Raw genomic sequence first — 12122 nt, 5'->3', positions numbered from 1 at the left:
TAAGATGCTAACTCGGCAATGGTGTCGTGCACCAAGAAATCTGTGCATGCACGCACTCGTACTTTCCACGGCCACAGAACTGACCCCTGCATGCAAGATTACCACTGTAAGCGACTTGTAAGTAAAAAAAACACCAACGCGAAGCGGGGGGGACACGTTTCTAAGCAATGCAAAATATGAGAAAACGATATTTTCTACACGACAGAAACTCCATATTCAATAGAGGACAGTACTTTCCCTATATATACTTTTCATTCACAAATTTCACTATGTCTGTAAACAAGTGATACACAATGAATGAAACGATCCGTGAGCGGCCGTACTACTACTAGAGCAACATGATGAACTTACTGTTTTAGTGTTTGGTGTAGGGTGACTTGGTTTGAACGGACATCTCCTTTTTATGTTAATCTTTTCAAATATTATTTCTGAAAAAAAGTGTCTTTTAGACGTTCAGAGAGATGTAAATATAATTAAAAAAAAAAAAACTACTCATCAAATAGAACTCATTAATATGCTACCATACCACAAGTATCTGTCCACCCACTGTACCTTCCAGCACCTCTAGCTAGAATAGCTAGCTCTGCTTAGAGGCATTTTGGTACAGCAGCAATCACTGCACGTACGAACCCTAGAAGCTAGACAATGTTGATTTGGGGTACACAAATATAAATAAACCCCCTCACTGAACCGTGTAGAAATGTTACCATGGATACCTTTTTCATGGGGAGACAATGTAGGTATTTTTTATACAACTTGTATATAACTTTGTTGCAATTTGAATATTTTTAGGTTACATGATACATAAACATCAGTACCGTAGCCTGGGGGGCAGCGTCCCCCTGAGATTTTGGGGAAAAAGCAAGAAATATTTAGCAACTTTTTAAATACATAGCGATGTTATTAAAATCGTTATTTACGTGACGATTCCTAGCATGCCCGATTTAAATTGATGGGTCACTACAGTCAAAAGTTACTGTACACTCCTCGTTAACATGTATCTTATATCTCTATTGTACGCTGGCTTAACTTTGAATAAAAATGTGTCGAGTTAAAAATTGTAACTTTTTTGCTGCATAGCAAATTAAAAATTCTTTGTGCGGGAAAGTACAAAAGAAGTGCGCACATGCACTGTGCATTTTCTGCGAGTAACAGTAGTCTTATCTTGAATGTCTCCTTCATTTGAAGATAGCAAGTCGCAATTATAATGTCAGCGAGTGAGACTCAAAAAAAAAAAAAAAGACGGAAAAAGTCGTTCAACGTGAGGTCGCCTGCTGCATACAGTGACTCCGAAGATGCACTCGACCTCACTTACATCTTGTTCCTTATTTTAGAACATTTACTGATAAAAAAGGCAGAGCTGTTTTTGGAATATTTGGTGGCCCTGAAAAACTATTAAAGTTAATTAGGTACGCAGTTTAAGATCCACTCTTTGAAGATCCACTTTCAATAATTGTGTTCGACGTTGTCTTTGGTTAAAATGTTGTTTGATATAATTATCTCATTGCACTGACACTAGCGTTAAATTCATTTTGATGCGACACTTTGCTATCATGGAAAGAATGGCCCTGAATTTGTAAACAGAGTTGTACATTCGACATCAAAATCCAAACTTCAATTATTTCCATTATAATGATAATGACAAGGAGAATTCACTGAGCTCACCTTGGGTTCCGACATAAAGGAGGGCCATAAAATGTTGGGAGTAGGGTAAGGAAAATGATTTTTGTTGTTGTGTTACTTATTTGAGAAAGCACTATAAAATTTGTTGTATTTTACTTTGAATGTGATATCTTTTCGGCAACTACTTTGAAAGATACGACATAAGGCCAGGAAAAATGAAAAAGCTGTTCAACCTACCCATTTATTTTTTTGGTGATGGGCAATATGTCCTCATGCGGGCTTCGCATTTGTTTCAAAATTAAGGATATTTCTTTATATTTTCTGAACAGTACATGTAACAGTATATATTTGAGTCTATTTCAAATTATATAATACCTTATACATTTGTTTACTTGGCTCTGATGATGCATACACGCATTAAATTAAGCTCGTGCATATCCAATGTGCACTAAAAAGAATTGAGCAAAAGTTTACGACCATGGGAGTGGGCTGAACAGTCAAAATTCTGAAAGTCTTTGAAATGCTTTGCTCTTTATTCAGGATTTTTTAAAACCAAATTAAACTTCAGGAGAAGTCATTTACCAAGTGCACATCCGCAAAATATCTATCAGCTTTGCCAGAACAAAATACACTGTCTTCCAGATAATATGTAATGCATAGCATAATTGTTTTAATTCTGGTATATTTTGTTACCATATTCAAGCATTGCAAGACTTTAAATTATGTCTATGGTTTGATATTTTGTGCCGCTAAATTGCCTCCTACACAGTCTTATTTTCATTTTTTTTCACCTTTGGAGTTCTCTCCTTCAAATCAGTAACAATCAAGGTGATAATTGTCTTTCTCCCAAAACAAGATGGAAGGTGTCTGGCTAAGTACCTCCCTGTATTGGTTAGAGCTAATTAGAGACATCTCCTTATGCATGTGAAATCCACATCCTGTGGAAAGTAATCTCGTTCGGACTATTATTGTAGTTGGCTATCACTGTTATTTTTGTTCCATTGTCGATAGCGATGTTATCGGAAGAACATCCGTGGTCTAGCAGATAGACTGCACAATTGGTACAATTGGGCAGCAAATATCGTCACTTTTGCTTCCATCATCAATCTGATTAAAATCCGATTTATATGTCTGCTAATCGTTCATTGCTATTTTACCTTCGTTATTTTGCCTGGATTGACCTTCGTGGTACACGTTTACGTTTTTTCCTGATCGCCTCCTCGATCAATTAATTTTAGAAATTGTTTATTTCATGTAAATAACAAAATATACATTTGATAACAATATGAACAAACCATTTTTACAAATATTTGTGTTAAAAATATCTTATTTTTATCCCACAATGAGAAATTGGATAGGTCACACTCTTAGATATAAAAGACAAAGAACAAGAATGGAAAAAGTTAATAAATTAATATAATTTTTAAATAGAAAAATACATCTATGTATTATAAATAAGAAGTGAAAAAAAACCCACATGCAGTGAGAGAAACAAACTTCAAACATGAAAACACACATACTGGATAATGGAACATGGCATGTATGTTGGCCAGATGATTATGTAATATTGTATAACCATACATCATGGACTTCCACTGTAAAGGACAAACTTATGGAAAATCCCTCTTTTGGATGTAACTTGAAAACCAGATCGGATCACTTTTATTTGAGTAATTTCTCATCTAGACATCCAGAATAATATCTCCACTAAATCTTTAAGGCAATCATTTGGGCAGTTTTTGACACACACACATACACACACACACACACACACACACATTTTGTGATGCCTATAGCCCTACTGAACTACTTTAGTGTTCACTTGTTCACGTTTTGAGTATTGTAAAGAGCACTGAGACGTAGTGTAGTGTACCTTTTAAGAAATCAAATTATTATTATTAGAAAATTTTGTCCACAATTTGAAATGATAACTTAAGTACATGTGACCACATGATACAAATGTTCATATCTAAACATATTTAAAGAAATTGGCAACAAACAAATTATTATCATACAAAGTATGTCTGATAGGCAAGAAATGGTTTGGTTTTGATAAGTGACCCTGAAGGTCGTCAAGGTAAAACAGTAATTTCTTTAAAGAAAGCTTGCATCTTGTAATATGGGGGTAGACACTTGAATGGAGTCTCTATGTATAGCAGTGTTTGATTTGTGTAGTAAATATTGATTTTTAACTATAAATATTGTCGCCATTTGGTCAAATTTGCATATGTCATGAAACAAAGTGATGTGCATTATATTCAATATGACATGTTACCTTTGTGCCAGGTTTGAATGAAATTGATATTGCATGTCAGAGAAATGATGTATTTCAGATGGACAGAACCAAGAATGGATGGACGGACAAATATTAGTTTTCATGTGGTGATTTCCCACACTAAGCACTCCACAACTGTTCCCCCTGGCATGTACCTATCCACAAATTGACCTTTTATACTTCTTAAACTCCCCAGGGAGCAAACAATCCATTGCAGCTTCTATAAGTGCATACGAATTAAATCATTCACATTTAACCTCTATCCCACCAGGTCATTATTTATACAGCTGGGTTGACTGGGGGTACAATCTTGTCTAATGACTTGAGCCATTTTTACAGAAATAAACAACAGTGGTGAGGCTTAAGTTGAACCTGCTCCTTGCAGATTCTAAGCTGGTCACTCTACCATTTGATTATCAAGATTGATCCACACTTTAATTATCTGATATTACATGGTGGCAGTGATGGGAGCCATTTCTGGCTTCACAAGGAATTGTCACATTCTACATGGCTTCATAGAAGATGGAAAATATTCATCAATCCGACCAATTGCTACTGTAAACAGATCTTATCAAAGATACCATTTTAGCCCCTTCGCTGCATAATTTTTATTGTGTTGGGTTAGCATTCCAGTTGTAATAGGCATATTTCGGTGCAAAGCTTGTCCGTCCAAATGTATCGTCAGTATTATCATCATCTTTGATTGATTGCTGACCAGAGTAGATACTTTCATATGATGGTGGCGGTGCTGAAACGATAATTATGAAGACAAAAATTCATATTTATATATCATGTAAATTACGGCAACACTGGATTAAAGCAAATTAATATGATTTGTAAGAAAGATAAAAAAATAGATTTAAATCAGAAATTTGGATTTCTTTAAAAGTGGTCAAGGCTTACAGATGTGCCATTTTTGTGCTGTATAATATTTTGTAAATTGTATTCTCTACATCAAGTTGATAAGTCCATATAGGAGATATAAATCAAACCTTTACCTGCTGAAGTGACAGAAGCGAGTTTATAAACTACTCAAGTGAAAATGGTTACACAAAACCTTGACTAAATTATTAATGTTGATGCATTCCTTTTATGACATTACAAATACTTGCTGGCATTGTTAGAATAATTGACTACTAGTATATAGTACATGTAGGGCTTTCCTTGACAATTTCTACATGTATAATAAATTACGTCATCAGATCATCTATATATGGTTTGATCTCAGCCAATTAAGGCAATGATTAAGGATGTTTCTAATCTGACTACCTTTTGAATTAGTCTGTAAGGTATGCCGTGATGGGGCGCCCTCACACATCGGTGTGAGAGGAGGCCGGTGAGGGCAGAACGTCACAACACATCTAGAATTCATATCTAGAACTGATTTCCCCAAAAATCAAAGTTTTAAAATCACTTCCAATTTTGACTTATGAAAGCTTGTTACATATTATTGAAAAAATTTGAAAGCCTGCCATCTTGTTTTCAGGGAAACTGATGAACTTTCATTTCCCATTAATTCAGTGACCATATTGGACCGTGGCCATACTGGATGGTGGCCATATTGGATTTTAAAATGGCTTAATTTTGACATCATTTTGACCACTATTTCAAAATAATGCACAGTGAAGTTTGATTTTTTTTCTTGAGATTACTGAGAATAGATTTTAGCTTTCTCAAAGTCATGGCAAAAGTTTGAAGATTTTTATTTCTGAGGTGCATGATACTATCATATTCATTTCATTATCATATATACCAAACTGAATTCGGTAAATTTTATTCTATACTTACGTAAGAGTGCTGTGGATAGTGCTCCTTGATCTTCTGGGGGAGGAGGTGGCAATTCACCAGGTAAATGGGATGGTAAATCAGTATTCTGTTGTGGTGCCGTGTTGTAATTCTGAGCATAGACTTGCTGTAAAGGTATGGTACCAATTATAACTGGAAGTTTCACCTCTAAATCAAATGGAGTACCAGAAATGGCAGCTTGAAACTGAAAATTGAACAAATTGTATGAACAAATTGAACCAACGTTAGGATAAGTAACTGAATCTGAAGAAATCTTTATCAGTTAGTAACTACTACAGAAACTGATATATCTTGTACTGTACTGGGCACACATGCGTTTTTTTTACGATCTAGACAACATTAGAAGTAACTGGATATGAGATCCTTATCAATGCTGACCAGTCATCCCCTCATTGAGTGACACAATAGTGGCACACACACACAGTCCGATCAGCTACAGGTACTAAGACATACACAGAAGGACTGAGGTGTTGGTGAAATAAGCAAAATTGAACAAATTATTCACAACAAGTAACCAAAATCATTCATGGACTCAAAGCTCTCTTGGGAGCTGCATGAAATGTTGATTTAGCCAATGCCCGCTAACCCACTGCATAAATACTCACTTTCACATAATTTTCAATGTTGATTTAGTCAATGCCCGCTAACCCACTGCATAAATACTCACATAATTGTCAATGTTGATGTAGTGAAGGCCCTCTAACCCACTGCATACATACTCACTTTCACATAATTTTCAATGTTGATGTAGTGAAGGCCCTCTAGCCCACTGCATAAATACTCACTTTCACATAATATTCAATGTTGATGTAGTGAAGGCCCTCTAACCCACTGCATAAATACTTACTTTCACATAAATTTCAATGTTGATGTAGTGAAGGCCCTCTAACCCACTGCATAAATACTCACTTTCACATAATATTCAATGTTGATGTAGTCAAAGCCCTCTAGTCCACTGGCTGGAATGGATGGTACTGGTAGTGACTGATGCTGCAAACTGACTCTATCATTAGAACCACAACCCAAACATTTTATACCTGAAACATTGATGGTAGTGAAACGATTTTCCTTCCGTCCAGTGCGATCATCAAATGCTGTAAATGTACAGTACTATAACATGAAAATAAACAATATCTTGAGTTAAAGGTCTGTGTGTGAGAGTAATACTAACAGTAATTAGTGATGGGATGGGATGTCAACAAAATTTCTTTTCTTGCATGCCACAGCACACATTCTTGCTGAAGCAGCGAAATATACAATCCAGAGCAATTCGTTGCATCACTATATCTACTATACAATATACTAGTAATAGCAGATACGACCTTATTGCACTGACGCAACGACATATTTCTGTTGAAGCAACGAAATATGAAGTAAATATGGATGTGGAATATGAAATATGTATATGTCGGGTATATTTCAGACGGTGCTGTAATGAGGCCTGTGGTTTACGATGTTGCAAAATTTACTTCTAATTATTAAAGTGGCCATATGGATGAGAATTTGGTATTTATTTTGGATTTTTATTTGATAAAACAGCTTCACTATGTTTTTCTACTTGAAAAAATAATGCAAAATAACATATACCAAGTCCATGTTCATAACTCAATACATTGCAAAAAGATGCAAAAAGCGTAAAAAGTTTCTTATTGTACGTACAATAACAAACATTTTACACATTGTTTAATGTTTTGCCGTTTATTGAGACGTGAACATGGACTTGGTATATGTTCTTTCGCATTATTTTTTCAAGTAGAAAAACACAGTGAAGCTGTTTTATCAAATAAAAATCCAAAATAAATACCAAATTCTCATCCATATGGCCACTTTAAAATGTATTGCTATGTTAATTACTGTACCACGATAGTATTGTTTAGTTACATTACTGTACCTGGATAGTATTGTTTAGTTACATTACTGTACCAGGATAGTATTGTTTAGTTACATTACTGTACCTGGATAGTATTGTTTAGTTACATTACTGTACCAGGATAGTATTGTTTAGTTGCATTACTGTACCTGGATAGTATTGTTTAGTTACATTACTGTACCAGGATAGTATTGTTTAGTTACATTACTGTACCAGGATTGTATTGTTTAGTTACATTACTGTACCAGGATAGTATTGTTTAGTTACATTACTGTACCTGGATAGTATTGTTTAGTTACATTACTGTACCAGGATAGTATTGTATAGTTACATTACTGTACCAGGATTGTATTGTTTAGTTACATTACTGTACCTGGAGAGTATTATAAGATTACACTACCTGTACAAGAGTTGCTGTCGTATTATGAATACTTCTAGAACTTTTATTGCTGATATCAACACCAGTTATTATAGTATCCCCTGGAACATAACCTTTTCTATCAATAGTAGCTGTCATTATAATTGGTCCAGATGCACAGCATAGACAACATACGGTTTTCTGGTTCTCATCTTCTTGTGCAATCTGAAAGTTCAAATCAAAATTGCAATTATTTCCCTTGTCTTATCAATACAGCAACTTTGAGAATAAATATTTTTCATAAGAAAATATTCAAGGGTCATGAGTCGACTAAATTTCAAATTATTCTGTGTATCTGTGATAAACCTCATAGAACAGTGGCAATGGAGGTTTCAGCTACAGACATAAACTGAAACTATAGCTGTTGTTTGATGTGGTAGATTTACATATTAAGTAGGTGAGAGCCATGCCTCTGTTGTGTCAATCTAAGCCCCCTATAATCAAGATTGTTTTGTAAACATCAAAAGTCCCCAAAATGTAATAATGTTGGTTTTTATATAGCGCTTTCCCACTTTGTGCTTAGAGCGCTTTACAATTACAACTGCCGACATCAAACCATGGACAAATGAATTGGATTAACACTTGGTACAGCATGTTGGAAGTACAGAGACTTGCTTGTCATTTGCATTACATCCCAATTTGATAAGAACAGTTTAATGGCCACTTTACATAATAGTTCACATTCACAAACAAATGTCCAGTTCCGTGGCGTCTTATGTACACATGAAGAGGCCATAAACAGTTCTTAACACACCACGGTGTATAATACAAGTCTCTGCTGTTCCAACATGCTGTGCCAAATGTTATTAATTCATTTGTTTACTTTACCCTGTATGTGACAGGTTGCGTTCGTCCATGTTGTGCTGTCTGAGGTTGTATTACCCCTGGCATGGATCTATATTGGCAGAATGGCCCTCTACTTTTTCAACTCCCTGGGGAGTATACAATCCATTGCAGCCTTTATAATCGCATAGGATTAATTACCAGGTCCCCAATTACACAGCTGGGTTGGCTGAGGCACAATATGGTTCAATTCTTGCCCAAGGACTTTAGCCATTCAGAAGCAAACGGCAGCGATGGGGTTTGAACCTGCAACCTGCAGATTCAAAGCCGACCACTCTAACCATTCGCATATCATGACTCCACCAAAATGTGCACTGTAAAATGCCTGTTAGTCATCAGAAACGTCACCCTACTATGAGCATGAGGAAAACCACATCCATTTAATAACTTAAGCAGTCACGCGTGCTTTTACATCTGTTATAATAATAATAATGTTGGGTTCTTATATAGCTCTTTCCCACTCCCTTTAGTCTTCCTCAACTCCCCGGGGAGCATACAATCCATTGCAGCCTCTTTAAGCGCATAGGATTAAAGCCTTCACATTGCAATCTTCATCCTACCAGGTCCCCGGTTATAGAGCTGGGTTGACTGAGGCACAGTCGTGGTTCAAATCTTGCCCAAGGACTTTAGCCACTCAGAAACAAACAGCAGGCAGCGACGGGGCTCGAACCTGCAACCTGTAGATTCAAAGTCGGTCACGCTAACCATTCACCCATCAAGACTCCACTTATTAAGTTAGTAGGTTATTTGAATATAATCAGTGAAAATCACCCTATAATGAACATTGAAGATAATCTTACTGTTGCATCTGGAATCATGTTCAAATCCAAAGGATAATTCCCTGTCACAGTGAATACTTTAATAGCGGTGTGGTCAAACCTCCAGGGTCTCTCGATGTTAGACTTGATGGAGTAACGGACTCTTCCATGATCTTTCCCTTCAAATGAAGTGGGAAGACCGGTAGAAGGTAGTTGAAAATGGAATGAATATTGATGAAATCCTGCAGGGAGAGTTAGGTTCTCTCCACTTGTATTTCCTACATCTAAGAAAAAGAAAATGTGCACATGTATAGCATTCTATAAAATATACAATAGAATGTATTGTGTACATTATATATACATATAGTATACATTGTATTACATACACACCACACACTGTACTACATACATACATACATACATATATACATACATACATACATACATACAAACACACACACACACATACATACATACATACATACATACATACATACCTATGAACATATTACATGAGAAGCTGGTCAAAAACTGAGATACGCTGATGAAAAGAAATTTAATATGATCTTACCTTTCCCCCATAAGTTCTGTATTTCATGAAAATATACAGTATTTGCAATGCAGCAAACAGTTCTTTGGTTGTCACCAGAACCTTCAGATTCAGTCCAACGAACTAGACCTTCACCAAGAAACCTAATAAAAACACCTAAAATAACGAGAAATAAAATTGCAATCATCAATGTCATTCAATTACAATTGACGATTTTATTTTATTCTCTTCTCCACATTTATGAAAACCCCGTCACCCCCCTCCCCCAAGAATAAATATGAGAAAGGGCAGTGGTAGAAATGTGATGAATTCTATACATTATTACATATGTACAAGAGATTACTTGCACTAGTGCGTGCACATACTAGTGGTATTTTTACTGCAGTACAATACCGAAAACATTATAGCATACCTGCATGCAAATGAGATATGCAAATGAGGACATGATCGTTCATTCTAAAGCAAAATGAGGAAAGCATGTGATCGTATAGTTATTTCTACTGAAATTTGTTGTTTCAGATCTGATGTATATTTAATAATAACAGAACCCCATGCTGCGTGAGTGCCAGTGTGGGTAACTTCCAGAGTACGTAGTCTGCTGCAGAGAACATTGCAAGCACTCATGCAAATACCTAGAGTATGTCACACTTGCACTCACGTGTGATCGGGATCTGTCATATAACTATATATATCACAATACCTCTGACCTCTGCATTGTAAAGGTTCAGATAGCTAAATGACAATACCCCTTCCCTCTGCATTGTAAAGGTTCAGATAGCTAAATGACAATACCCCTTACCCCTGCATTGTAAAGGTTCAGATAGCTAAATGACAATACCCCTTACCTCTGTATTGTAAAGGTTCAGATAGTTAAATGACAATACTCCTTCCCTCTGCATTGTAAAGGTTCAGATAGCTAAATGACAATACCCCTTACCTCTGCATTGTAAGGTTCAGATAGTTAAATGACAATACCCCTTACCTCTGTATTGTAAGGTTCAGATAGTTAAATGACAATACCCCTTACCTCTGCATTGTAAAGGTTCCGATAAATCAATCATAACATATCCAGCAACAATTTCACCAGGATTGTACACTTCCTTGTTGTCTTCAAACAGAATACTGTAAGCTGTCAATCCCATTTTTAAGTCAAGGAACCACAAAATAACATGAACAGGAGTCCAGTAATATAAACATCTTGGTTGCTAGTCTTTCTTTTGTCTAGTATAAGTTACCTTCTCTTTAGATTTTTCAATCTGGAAAGATTTAGTCATATACATTGTATATTGATTAATGTATGTATGTATGTATGTATGTATGTGTGTGTGTGGTTATTAACAGTAAGGTATGATTAAAACTGTATACAATTTTTTTTAGATTTAGATTTCTTTTGACCCACACTCACTCGCACGATGTAGTACAGATAGTATTCGAGGAGTTATAAGACTAGCTTCTACATTTAGCTTGATTTTTAGTTGTTTTTGAGGGTTTTTTCGTTCTGGCTCAGATTCATGTGGTTCAGAGTTTACTTATATACTTCTTGCGGAACGAAAACCCACAAACAAAAACAACTAAAGAAAATTAACTTCAACTTCAAGACAAGAACGTACGGCACCAAGGTGATTATAAGACATTCCGATACTAACCTTGTTGTTGGTGGTGGTGGTGGTGGTGGTGGTGGTGGATACATATAAACATGCTCCTTAACTATTCCGAAATCACGCTTGTTACGGAGGTGGCAATTTAGCAAGAGAAGGTGTTGTTGCTGTTGTTGACATCACGAAATACCGGAGTCACACACGGGTGATTCAAGTAACATCCCCTCTGTCGTAGAGGGCGCAAAGGACTACGCTCACGATCATTTGCTCATGCAGGCAAGGCGAGGCCAGTAGCCCACAGGGAGCCTAGCCTAGGAACCGTGTTACAAATAAAATAAATAAATCAACGAACCAACTAACAAACAAACAAATAAAACATGC

The 12122-nt window shown here is 36.0% G+C and overlaps 1 protein-coding gene across 1 annotated transcript; it reads right to left on the bottom strand.

Annotated features, from left to right (window-relative positions):
* Positions 1–3408: 3408 nt before the first annotated feature.
* Positions 3409–11914, bottom strand: LOC144445736 (arrestin domain-containing protein 3-like). The gene is made up of 8 exons (XM_078135380.1): positions 11790–11914; positions 11171–11399; positions 10165–10299; positions 9636–9877; positions 7975–8157; positions 6614–6814; positions 5687–5888; positions 3409–4646 (listed from the first exon to the last, which is right to left on the bottom strand). Exons 2-8 carry the CDS (start codon positions 11283–11285, stop codon positions 4507–4509), a joined length of 1218 nt encoding a protein of 405 aa, XP_077991506.1. The 5' UTR covers positions 11286–11399; positions 11790–11914; the 3' UTR covers positions 3409–4506.
* Positions 11915–12122: the final 208 nt, after the last annotated feature.

This window comes from Glandiceps talaboti, chromosome 14 (assembly GCF_964340395.1).
Source record: "Glandiceps talaboti chromosome 14, keGlaTala1.1, whole genome shotgun sequence".
Taxonomy (NCBI): domain Eukaryota; kingdom Metazoa; phylum Hemichordata; class Enteropneusta; family Spengelidae; genus Glandiceps; species Glandiceps talaboti.
This window is presented reverse-complemented; position numbering and strand designations above follow the sequence as displayed.